At 39.4% G+C, this 13,715-nt stretch overlaps 1 protein-coding gene across 2 annotated transcripts in view; it reads right to left on the reverse strand.

The window, feature by feature from the left end:
- The window catches only part of RORB (RAR related orphan receptor B), a 194,376-nt gene that overhangs the window by 37,378 nt on the left and 143,283 nt on the right, over positions 1 to 13,715 (reverse strand). For both annotated transcript variants that reach the window (XM_037030320.1, XM_037030319.1), the window contains exon 4: positions 8,617 to 9,006. In XM_037030320.1, coding sequence (XP_036886215.1) covers positions 8,617 to 9,006 — 390 coding nt within the window. The remainder of the gene's footprint in view (positions 1 to 8,616; positions 9,007 to 13,715) is intronic.

Here is a 13,715-nt window from a genome sequence, read left to right on the forward strand (position 1 = left end):
CTACCTAGCATTTGTGTTTGAGCAGAGCATATGCAGAGGAACAAACATTGCAGGATGCAAAACGAATGAACTAAGATGGTGTCTTCTTAATCATTTAATAATGGAAAGCTGTTTTGGATCACAAATGTTTTGTTTTATTCAAATAGTGCATGTCTAATTTTTGGGAAATTACAGTTCTCTTTCTTCAAACTTACTAAGAAAATTGAGAAAGAATCTATTATGAAAACATTAAATTTCAAAATTAACTTTCATAGTAAAAGACCTCCTTCACAGAACAATCAGCAAAGATCAACTCATTTAGTGTCCTAGAAATGGTGAGTTGTGAGATGGAGGAGGACACATGCCCCTTTTCAGACTTTTATTTTGTGCCCTATGGGAAGTCACTTAACATCTTAAAGTCTCAGTTTCTTTGGGTTTAATTTTCTATCTACAGCAGGATTTGGCAGCAGCACCATTTTCTAAGGGGCTGCGTGAAGCGTGGCAACTTGAGTCTGAGGGTCTACCCAGAAATTTCTCTCTATTTTCGCTTATTGGGGATAAGTCTTCCAGTTACAGAGGTTGAGAGCATAGCTCACAGTCCTAAAAGCACTCAGAGAGTCTTGATAGAAACAAAAATGATACAACCCAGAGCCCTTTAAAATCTTTCCCTATTCTCTTTTTAAAAATGCACCTCTACACACTACCCGAAGCACAGTTGGTGGGTCACAGATGATGAAGAGCTAATTATGAAAAATGCTCAGGGCCATCATTGGGATTGACTGTTACTATTTGGATTTTGTTGACATATGGATTGAGTGTTAATTTAAACACAAGCAATTCCCCCCCTACCCTACCCACTCTGGAAAATTTGTCAATGTATCCCTGACCTTTAGGAAGAACTGATTCAGATAAAATACTTGGAGACAATTTCACATTTTCTAACATTTGATCTAAAATATTAAAAATAACTTGATTACTTAAATAATACATTTAATTGACTAATCATTTACAATAAGTGTTTTCTAAATAGTTTAGCACAAAATTATCCTAGAATAATAAACCTATTACAAAACCAAATAGCAGTTCTGTAATAGATCTGATAAATATGGTTTAAATTTAAATAGTAAATTCTTCCTTCTCAGCATTGAGGGTATATTATCAAGGGAAACTTTATAACCTAACATAAAAGTCTTTTATTAAAAGACCAAAAGTCTTTTTAGTTAGGAACATTTCCCATAGGTTTCCCTAATTTTGTGAACAGCATATAAATCCTGTACTGGTTGGTAGAGTGAGCCTGATAAATTGGTTGTATACTGTGCTAATAACACCAAAGTGTTGACTTCCAGCAACCTGACTGTCAGTCGACATTTCTGTGTTTCAGGACCCATGTGGTATATTAACCCTAGACAGCACTTCCCCAAATAGGTGCTTGACATTGAGGCTAAGGCAGACCATCCACCCAATCAGGGGAAAAGCGATTCAGAGCTTTTTCCAAAGAGCCAGTGTCAAAGCTTGCACTGACTTAAGTGCTGTTCAACAGTAGGGGCTGTTTCAGAAGCTACTTTATAGGTATAAACATTCCCTCCCTTGGTAAGTCACAGGCAGAACCTCATGAAATCTTCCTTCTTCTTCCTTACTGCAGGATATTTCATATCTACTATGGCTTTTAAAATTGAGTGTATAAAATGGAATTGCTTTTCCAATAGCTTCTCAATAGTTTTTTTTTTAGAGGGGGGGGGATAGTTGGATTTTAGAACCTTCTTATGAAGTTCTGAATCCTGAGTAAAAAAATTAATCTCAAGCTAGTATCTCTATAGGAAGTCCACTGAGGGACATCAATTTTGCACAATTTCAACTCAAAACACAAAGGTGATTTAGAGGATTTACTTAATCTAGACAATGCCAGCACATTAGGAAAGCTGTGTGAACAGAGGTATAAACATATTAGTGACCAATATGTATACAAGTACTATAAACATTTGTGTGTAAGTACTTGAGTCGAACATATATGTGCGTGCATTGCATCTTTATATTTGTTTAGAGCCTCGCTGGCCACAAGGTGCTTTTGTCTACATTATGCTATTTACTCTAGCTGTGGGCAGTCACTGCCTGAGCATGACAGGGGCATTATTACAACATATTACTAGGAGATTTTTGGACTGTCTTCATGAGGTTATTAAAGGATGTCTAGAAAGATATGGATTTGAATGACCCCAGCAAAGAACCATAGTGTTCTTTGTGTCAGGATGCTCTAGAATAATTCATGGCCACGGACTTGTACTCAAGCTGATTAGCCTAGTCCCTATACTTGGGGAATTCCTTTTTTAAGATAGAAAGCAGGATTCTGGAAAAGCAGCCTCTTGAGAGATATTCTATAGGTGGCAAAGAACAAGATAGTGCTAAAATTTTGGAGGAGTCAAGTAAATCCCTTTCCAGGGACTAAGGTGACTTGTGTAGGTCTGCATCTAAGGCTGTCTCCTGAAGCTATATCTGAACAGTAGCTCATTCTTTACATTGATTGTACATGAACTTGAGGAATTGTTGGATCAGCCACCACCTCCTTGAACTGCCTCTGATTGTCCTTGATTCTCATTTTAACTGGATGTCTTGTCTTTATTTATTTGTTTGTTATCAAGTTGGTGTTTGGAAAGAGGACGCTGGTGCACAAATCCAATTTGAGTGTGGTTATTAACTGTATAATTGACTGGGTCATTCTATGCCAAGGAGTCTCGAATGTGGTCCTTCTCCTCGGGAGGGAGGCATGACTGGCTACTACCATAGGCAAGTGTTTCAGCCTCCTTCAAGATTGGCTGGTTGCCTGCAAACCCACTCCTCTCCACTACTTCATCCTTCTTCTTGGAAAGTGGCTGTAACAGAGGGAATATTTGTTCATATGGTCAAAGTTCCTATCAGGAGGTGACAGAACAATAATCCTTCAAAGTCATTTAGTTCAACCACCTTATTTTCTAGTTGAAGAGACTGGGCCTCAGAAAGCTGAACTGACTTGGAACAAGTTCGTTTGGCTGTGTATGCCGTCAGGACTCTCCATTTCAACGTACTTTCCTAACTGCCTGCAGAGGGCCTGTGTCGGGGCTGAGGGTGGGAGCAGGTGGTAGGTGACAGTGGCGGTTCACAGGATGTTGTCCCTCAAAGCAAGAAAGGAAGAACTAAAGATGCTGGATCTTCCCCTCCCCACACTGCTTTAATGACTTTTCTCACAGGTTCATTTTAGTGACTAACTAGGCAGTTGCTCCTGAATTGAATGCCTACTTATGTTTGGTACAGGCACAAAGGACATAGAAAGTACATAGCTAGAATTAAGTCCTATTCTCTATGCCATCTCTGAATGAAGACTTAACTATGTATAGATATATATCTATAGATTGTTAACATTTACAGATATTAACTACACATATAACATAAATGTGTATAAATATACATATCTATAATATACATATCTAATACACATATAAATGTGCATAGACAGATTAAAGCAGGTATAAAATACTTATGTGTAGAAGCATGTCATTCAAGGTGCTACCTTAAGACCACAGCACCTACTGGGGTTCTTAATAAGTAACAATTAAAATACCACCAACTTCCGTAGAATTCCCCCAAATAAAACAGGATTAGTCATATCTTTGTGTTTCTATATAGACTCGATAAAATAAAGGAGTACACTATGGGAAATAGATCACTTCTAGGCTAATCCCCTTTTGTAATCCCCTCTATTTAATACTCAGCTCCTGTGACAGGTGAATTTTTAATTTCTATTTTTGATGCTAAAAATTCCGGAATCCATAAATAGAGCACAAAAGGAGTGTGAAAGTAAATCTATTTTTAAGATAGGAGAGATCAGTTAATTTATATTTCATTGTCTTTACCTGGAGAGAAAATTAGACTAGCACAGCAAACTCAGGTGATGTGTGTAAAAGGCAATTTATCTCCTTAGCATCGCAGCTAATTGAATGGATTTTTTTCTTTCTGTTTTAAAAAGCATGTTGTTTGGCAGTTGGAATTGTCTTGCCTGATACCTCTCAGATGCGTTGTCATTCATCTCTGAGCATAAATGAGCTTTTATGGAGAGTATTAGTCCTGCAGAATCTCCCAACCCATCTGAGGGCCATCGCGGGGGAGCCAAAACATGAGCTCCCTCTTTCCTTCCCTGCTTGTTTGCCAGGTATCCTTTAACCAGACTCCTCTCCCTGCCACCGACGATGGTAAAGTTTTATTGCCAGAGACAGAACACATCCACCATGCCATCTCGAAGGAAAATTCCAGCTTAACCCTGTCACTGCTGCTGCCTAATTTGAAGCTTACTTTTGCCCTTCTCTTATTTCATGTCTTTTCTCTTATGGGATCTTGAGAAACCCAAAGATATAATTCTTGATATGCTTCCTATTTTTCTGTTTGTTTTTATTTCCAAAACTATGGGGAAAAATGATTCCTCACAAGAGATGTGGCTCAGAGTAAGCAAGAGTCCCCATCTTCCTCACCTCTGGGAGAGTTTGTGATACCCTCATGCTCAGGACTTATATTATTATAACACGGAGTTGCAATGATTTATTTTTATGTCTGGGTCCTACATTGTGAAGTCAGGAACCGTGGTCTGCTTGCCTTGAGTGTCTATCATATCTCAAAAATATGCTTCTGAAAGAATGCTTGACAGTCTAAGACAGTAGAAGGACACCACGTTGGAATCTAGGTGGTGTCCTCACTTAACTAACTCACTTAACTAACTCTGTGGTCTAGGAGAATCATTTCCCTGTTTCTCAACCTCCATTTCCTCAAAATAAATCTTCATTTCTTCATTGTGCAATTGGATGACTTCTTCACTGCCCACCCGAAGACACTGGTGCGAGGCTCAAATTGGCTAGCATACATGAAAAGTCTTTCTATATTTTTCTCCACACAGAAAGTATTATTACCAGGTTCGTAACCTAGAAAGTCTGTGGTTTCTTTGGTGCACTTTTAAATAGACAAGTTTGGTTTTTCTAGGGGAATATTCTTGACTCTGATAACATTCACGTAACTGATTTTGGGGGGTCTTCATGCTGTTACTTCCATAGCTGTTTTATGGTTCTTAAACATGTATTTATCAAAAGGTTCCAAACTGTAAGATCATAATTCCATGAACTAATCCAAAAACTGATTAAAAAACCCCCTCCTTTTAAGATGATCCAATAGCAGAATAATGACCTGACTGTACACAGTTCATTGTTCTTTCAGAAACCAGAGGGAGCAGATCAGGCCTTTTAGTAGCCAAGAGTGATGTAAAAATTCCTTAGTGTGATGTAGCCTTGGATTCACCCCATGGAGAAGGTGCTAAACTCGGATTTCGTAGTTGGTCTGCACAGGGTTCTCGCTATTGCAGCTGGCCACCAGCTAGGTTAGCACAGATGCTCATTAATGAAGTCAGAAGGGCAGCAGGCTCTCACTGTAAGCATCTCTGTAGCACCTAGGAGGGCATCAGGTGGGCCACAAATGCCAAACATGTTTGGTGGTGGGAATGCCAATGAGCTCATGGGGCTCCCTGTGCTGATTAGAAAAAAAAGACAGCATGATGGTGGAAAGGACAGGTTCTGAGGCTATTCCAACCTGGGCTTACTTCGCTTTTTACAAATTTTGGAACTTCTGAGCCTCAACTGTTCAATCTGTAAAATAGATATATATACTTATATAACAGGCATAATAAGATTGTTGTGAGAATTAAATAGAGGACATTGCTCAAAATAACATAGGTGATCAATGAAGGATAATTATATGGCCCATAAGAAGTAGTAATGTTATTAAGTGACAATGAAATTGATAACATTGTAATACCAATTATATTAATAATAATGAGGCTTATGCATGACAGATGTTATGTTAAGAACTTGCAAATATCAAATCATTTAATCAACACACTCAGGTAGGGACTATTATGGTCCCAGGTTCACAACTGAGACTCAAAAGTTAGGTAAATTGCTTAAGGGAGAAGGCCCCCAGGTTTTGAACTCTGACTCCGGAACCAGAGTTCTTAACCACCGATGCCGTGCCGCTGACGCCTTCTCCCCCAATGATTCTGTGATGGACTTAGTGTTCTAGTGAGATGAGTGGCAAGTTTTTGGATGGTGCAGGAAAGAATAGCATGTCCCATTATTGTGGCTTGTCATAGGTACCTACATTTGATACCCACAGAAGAAGTTGTGTCCACTAGATGGCACTACTGTTTTAACAAAATGTGAACTGAGTCACTACTCAGTTTTAAGAAAATGCTAAATACGGGAGCGCTAGCAGGGTAATCTCACAGCATCCCTAGATGTCTGATGGAAGAAGTCTCCAAAGTTTAGGAAATATCTGGAGATATTCTAAAAATTAATGGTATCTTGAAAAAATTAAAAATTATATATGTTAGTTCATTTTGGGTTGCTGACCCATTTTAGGTTAGTTCATTTTATCACTGCATAGGAAATCTGGATGAATTTTGAAATAATTGAATCCAAAGTCATCTGTTCAGAGATGAATAGACTGAAGGCCAGAGAGAAAAAGTGACTTGCCTAAGGTCGCCAGACTGATGGCTTTGACTGTATTTTCTCCCATACTTCTTAGTGGTTCTAAATTATAAAGAAACTGATTTTTGAATTCTTATAAGACCTTATTTTGGGGAGTATGGAGCAGAAGATTGACAAAGAATTGTGAGTTTTATTAAATTAGGTTTTAAACACATGTTCCAAACCAATAGCAGTCTCTTGCACTTAGATATTAAGTGGGACAAAAGTGAAAAATTATTCTGATTTCTTTTCTTCTTTTTTGTAACATGTTCTCTGGGAAAGATTAAGTGACTTCACTTATGCAGATTGTCCCTATTGGTTGACAATGTAGTCTGTGAACTTGAAACCCATAACAGGTAGCAGAATAATGGATAATTGAAAGGACTCTGGAATCAGACTGCCTGGGGTGGAGCCTGGCTCTGTCAGTTAGCAATCAAAGGACCTTGGGAAGGCCACAGGACGTCTCTAAGCCTCTGGTTCCTCATCAATAAAATGGGAATAATAGTTTCACTTATAAGATGCTCTTGAGAATTCAATGTACGTGAAGTGCCAGTGATGTAGTTAAAAAGCACGGTTAAGGATAGCAATAATTACAAGTATTTTTGTACTATAGCTGATGTTCAGGTTCCTATGTCTCTCAGATGTCAATGCTGTTTCAGATATTTTGTCAACAACTTCTTTACTCACTCTCACATCCTAAATTGCTAAAAGAGAGAAATAACGTTTCAGGTTTTATAACTGTGTAACACTGCTTCTTCCTCAACCAGATGGTGGAAGTAGCCAAGATACATATGGCATGTACTTCACTAAGTGTTCACATGAACTTTATTTAAAACTCTCGTAGGCTTCAGGCTCCTACTCACAAAGCAGACAGAGAAGGTGCCTGAGCACGTGGTATACAAACAGTATCAGCCAAGAGCTGCTGGGCACTGGCTGAGTTCCAAACATTGCTCTTGATTTTCAAGTATGAACTCATTTAATTCTTACAACAACCATGTGCTGCATGAACCAATGCTTTTATCTTTTTAAAGGTGAGCAATCAAAAAATATATGAGTAAACTGGGATTTAGAAACTTCCTCCAGCTCAAATAGTAAGCCACAAAGTCAGGTTTGAACTCAGGTGGCCTGGTTCTTAAACACCGTTGCTCTGTCATCAAACAGGGTGGGGTGGGAGGAGCCTCCAAGGTTCCTGAGCTCTGCATCACTTTCTCCAGTACACTGCATACTACAACAGAGCCTGACACAGTCATTGTTCGTTTAGCTCTTCTAGGCTACCATTAACATGCAACTCTACATCAATATTTTTATGGCAATAAGTTAATGAAATCAACAGGTAAACATTTAATAGGCTTCCGAGTTTCACAGGGTAGAGCACATTTGCAACAGGTCAGCATCCTAAGACAGGGCATCTTGAAGACCACTCCTTAGGAATCAAAGGACATCACTGCAGAAGAAGGATTGGGTTGTTGATGCAGTCATGCCTGTGACTAGTCTTATGAGTTTATCTATTGCTCTTATGTTCTGCAACATTCCAGACTACACTCTTTCCTTCCCATTAACGCAGACTGTATTCCCATGTAGAATTCTCCAACTCAGATTTACAAAAGGCTTAGAGGTCTTCTGGTCTACCTCTCTGACTTTACTAAGAAGGAAACTGAGGTACCATTTGCTTACAGTTTGTCCCCAGTTATCTGAGACGGAGAATTAGAGCCTCATTCATTCAATTCTTATATATTATTTCTATATCCCCTAGTTACTTCACATTAAATAGCACCACTTTGAATCTTTGCTAGAAATTTTCTGTTTATACCAATAACATTTTTCTTTCAGTGATGAACCCAAATTTATTAGATAGCATCTATTCTTTATAGATAGCATCTTTCTATCTATAATTTCTTTCTCCATTGCTTGAGACAAACTTTAATGGGGCTGGGGAACAATGACATTTATTAGAACATATTTTAAAGTCAGTCGTTTTTTTCACTAGAAGGCATGAATGCAAGTAATTCAACACACACCTAAGATAATGACCATATGAAATAGGATGAAGGCAGCTTCAAAGCACAATTTCCAAAACTTAGCCGGGGAGGAGGCTTCCACTTACCGATTTCAGTCATTGTTATCCCTGGTGCTAACTGCCCATTGTTGAAAGAGCTATAGGTAAACAAGTTGGGTACGGAGGTGAGGTCATAGATGGGTTCTTGCTTTATCTGTTTGATTCCAGTCATGTCCAGTCCTGACTGATCAGGGGAAGGCTGGCCGGAATCCACGTTGTAATAACCCTCGGACTTGGGCAGGTCGATGACATGTCCGTTGGCGTAAGTGCTGCCGGCCTCGTTGTTCAGGTTGCTGAGGCTGCTGCTGTACACCCTAGCCAGGGCCTCTGCCTCCCCGCTCTGCTGCTGCCGCTGCTCCTGCAGCCGCTGCTGGTGCTTCTGCACCTCCGCATACAGGCTGTCCCTTTGCTTCTTGGACATCCTCCCGAACTTCACAGCTGGGTCGGAGAGAAAAGCAGAAAACAGCGCTTGAGGTTATCATTCTCATTAACCATCTCAAGTGCAAGGTGTCATGGATGGTTGTCCCCTCGACATCAAATGCATGAACTCCTAGCACCATAGCCCAGGAGCTCAGTCATTTTGCACTCTGCATTTGGCAAAAGTTTATACTCATAGGCATCTGAACTGGTTTAGGTGCCTCGTGAGAATGAAATCTAAGCTAGGAGAGAATTCCTGAGAGTTTATGTATTTCTTGTGGCCATGAAGTTAGAAAGCATATTTCCTTGTTGTTTTTTAACTTGTGGGGAAAAATCATAAAAAACTCCAAAACTGCCAAGTAGTACTTCTTATTAAAATGTCAATCAAAACTCATTTTTTAGCTTCCCCTCCTAACCATTAGGATTACTAGATTGTTGGAGAGGGCCTCATTATTTCAGTATTTGCTAAGTAGAGTGCTGGGTAAGAAAAATGTTGGGCAGGGTGATAAACACAGTTTTAAGTAAATCACACCATTTGCCTTGGCTTTGGGATCAAATGAAAATGATCTTTGGAAAATAGCAATTTTGTATATTCAATGGGCAGCAAGTAACTCCTCCTCTTCATTCTGCCACCCCGAAGTTTTATTGCCCATCTCATTTGGCAAAACCCTTAGCCATTTGGAGGAGAAGGAGGAAGAGGCTCTGTAAGTGGTCATTGAGTACTATGAGGATTCTTTCATTTGAATGCACTGTTTCTTAACTCACAGAGCTTCATCTTCTGGACTATTATGGTTATGGACATTTTTTCTCACCATCTGTCAACTCCCATTTTAGGGTGTGCAAATCCTGAGTCAAGGGGCCACTGTGTCTGAATCATCAAGCAGTATGTCATTCAACTCATAGTGGGAACGATGACAACCTTGGAGGTTCCCCTCTGAGTTTCTGTTTTTTTTTTTTTCCTTTCATGACATTCTCCCTAACACCTGTTACTATTGGGAGCTCAGAGAACATAGAAAGAATGAAGTGGAACATGGAATCGGGTTCACTCCCTGGTTTAGTCATTGGGGTTGATGAATATGACTTCCGAGAATAACCAAATGGTGAAGAGCGTAAGAACTCCCCGGCGTGAAAGGCCCACAGAAGAGGTCCCTTCTGTGAAAGAGCTGCCATTTCACCCCCAGTGTTCCTTCAATATTCACTTTCTCCTTCCATTGGTTACAGAGCCACCAAATTTCATCTAGGCATCAGCTGTTCAAAATGGAGACCATATTTCCCAGGCTTTGTCCCTGCCGGATGTGGCTATGTGATTAAGTTCTGGGTAGCCGCACACACTTCCAGGTATTGGATATGCCATTCCTTCCTTCCTGTCTGTTGGATTGTGGATATGAGGAGAGTTAGAGCACCCCAAACTCTTTCTCTTCCTCGTTAGTCCTTCTTCTTAAAAGCCTATGTTCTTGCTTTCTGATGCTGCCTAAGTTGGAGAACAAAGTGGTAATTAGTAGTTTTTCTGAATGAAGACAATTGATCTGGTTAATTCAGACCAAACTCCTCTTTCCATCTCAACTGTCTTTTCTACAGGGTCTTGAATCATTTAGATCATTATGTTTAACTTTGTTTGTGGAGACACTGTCTTCATTAGACTGCTTTCAAAGACAAATTTATTTGCTTACTATTTGCTGTGATATTTGTAGTTTGTTCAAAGAATTCTATAGTAGCTTTTAGCAAAACTGCACTTTGTACCTTTGCATTATATCTTTATAGATAATTTACTATGTATACTTCTCCAGTAGAAAAATATTTTTGTATAAGAAAAACAAATCACAGTACATTTGGGTTCAGAAAGAATGCCCCCCCACCAAGAAAGTCATGTGACATGCTTCTCATTGGCTGACCTTCTCTTGCATTCATATTGGTGCAGAACAGCTCTTTGTTACACAGCTCTGGCGCTGAACCCCAAATTTGTATCTGTCGCTAGAGATTGAGATTTTTTAAAAAAGGATTTTCTTTCTTTATTTTTAGAGAGAGGGGAAGGGAAGGAGAAAGAAAGGGAGAGAAACGTCAATGTGTGGTTGCCTCTCGTGTGCCCTCAACTAGAAACCTGGTCCACAACCCAGGCATGTGCCCTGACTGGGAATCAAAATGGTGACTCTTTGATTCACAGGCCAGCAGTCAATCCACTGAACCACACCAGCCACGGCCAGAGTAAGATTTTTGTTTCTCATTGAAATTAACAACAATCTAAAAATAGCCAGAGGGGAGGGGGAAGAGGACAGTGGGGAGAAGGGTTTTCAGGAACTAGTATAAAGGACACATGGACAAAACCAAGGGGGAAGGTGGAAGCGAGGGAGGGAGGTAGGTTTGGCTGGGGTAGGGGGGAAGGGTGGGGAGAAAATGCAGACAACTATAACTGAACAACAATAAAGTAATTAAAATTTTTTTGTTTCAGCTTGAGTATAACTACTTTTTGACTTACTTTAATAGAATAGTTTTTCATTCGTTAGTTTAAATTTTGTATGGAGAGAAAAATTGATGATGAGAAACTTTTCTAACATCAAGATAGAAATGCAATGCCTCTTTTGAAATTTCTTTCCACTCAACCCTTGTTTCTGATTTCTATACACCGTATTTAGGTGAAATACACATAGTGGTGGGTTAATCAGGATTAATGACCCTGATTTCTCTTACCTATTCTCATGTTCTTCCCCCATGTAAATTTGCAGTGCCCTATCATCTGTGTGGGCATTCTTATCCCACTTCTTCTTTTTAAAGATTTTATTTATTTATCTTTAGAGGGGCAGGGTAGGAGAGAGGGAGAGAAATATCAATGTATGGTTGCCTCTCGTGGGTCCCCCACTAGGAACCGGCCCGCAACCCAGGCATGTGCCCTGACTGGGAATCGAACCATGATACATCTGGTTTGCAGGCCCGCGCTCAATCCACTGAGCTACACCAGCCAGGGCCTCTTACCCTACTTCTTGATTCAGGGTCATATGGCCTGCTCTGGGCCAATGATACATGGGATACTGATACACGTGACACAAATAGAGGCTTGCAAAGTGCTTGTGTGATGGAGCGTCCCACCATGAAAAGACTAAACCTGACCTCGCTTGCTGGAGGATAAAACATGTGAAGTAGAGCCAAGCCACCTCAGTCTTCCCAGACAAGGTCGTTTATAATCAATAGAGGCACAGAATGACCTGTAGTTGATGGCAGATGGATCAATGAGCCTATTCAGGAACCTGTATTTAACAATTTCAAGTTCACAATTATGCTGTTAACCACAGATCTCAAAATCAAAGCTAATGATGTCCAATAAGTATGCTGTCAAGACCTGTGTGTGCCCTAGTGAACATCTGAAGACTCAGTGGTGAATAATTTCGCCTTTTCCAAGAAATTAACTTATCAGGTCACTGAGCATGTCGAAATATTTTCAGAGAAACAACAGAGAGTCCCAGTATCTCGTGCAATTATGGGCCTTCATTCTAAATCACAGACTCCACTGACAATGACTATAATATTATTTTAAAATGAATTTTCCCTTTATTTCAGGAATACCGATGAGGCAGTGTACCAGCTTTATGCCCCTTCCTATAATAAACATGGTGATGTATTTGGTAGAAAATTATAGTACATAGTAAAAACAAACCTTCAGTAGGTTTATTGAAAATTATAACATTCCTAATATATAAATAATTCCTTGTCACTATTTGTAAATACAAGGCACATATATTTGTTGTACTCGTAGGCTTATTTCAACAAAGGCTGTATTACTACTATATTTTCAAATATTAGCATTCTTCTTACCACTAGCCATTAATCAGAATGGCATGTATTTTAAGTGTTTGCCCCTCTCAAACTTGAATTATGCTGTTAATGAGATTCACTTGAGCACAGAGGCGGTCTCTCGTTAAACTGCACGCTCTCAAAGAAGCTAGCACAACACCATGTACACTGCAACTGCTTTTAAACACTCAGTGATGACGGTATCTGCTCATGCTAAGCTCTTAACCCTCATTTTTGACCCCGCACTAGTAAAGAACAGTTTTACACAAAATACTGAAAATCTTTTCATATTTATTTGGATGGCGGGATACTAAATGAGATGAAAGTCTTTGGGATAACAACGAAACAAAGTCACTGCTTCTTCAAAGACTTCTACTTCCCACCATACGGCAATTAGACACTTGTTTTTGGTTTTAAGATAACCCAATTGCAAACCTATCATCTATGACTTTCTATAGTTATTTCGGAAATTATTTTCTCTTACTAATTTTGGTTGTAAATTTCTCCATGTTTTCATCTCTCTGCTCACCGAGGAAACAGGTCTCAATTGAACTCTTAAATTTCAGGGAGCACTATGAAATAGTGCTCTAAGCTTTGTAGAAAAAAAATCTGATCCAATCTACTCAACCATATTCGTAATTTAAAAATATTTTACCTGATCCTCCACCTCAAGTGTCTCCCAAGAGAAACTACTGTGATGATAGAACGTCCTCTGTGCTGCCCAGTAAGGTGGCCACGGGGGCTATGGAGCCCTTGAAATATAGCCAGCGGGACTTAAAAACTGGATTTAAAACTTCATTTAATTTTAATTAACTTTTTAGGTTTAAATAATGACACTTGAAAACCATACTGAATAATGCCATCCTGAATGAGAAGACAAATCTATGAAACCTGTCCTTGCAGGCAGCTTCTATTTTTTCACAGAGGCATGTCACTAATAGGACACA

This window comes from Sturnira hondurensis, unplaced genomic scaffold (assembly GCF_014824575.4).
Source record: "Sturnira hondurensis isolate 20B ecotype Veracruz unplaced genomic scaffold, ASM1482457v3 Scaffold0020642, whole genome shotgun sequence".
Classification (NCBI taxonomy): domain Eukaryota; kingdom Metazoa; phylum Chordata; class Mammalia; order Chiroptera; family Phyllostomidae; genus Sturnira; species Sturnira hondurensis.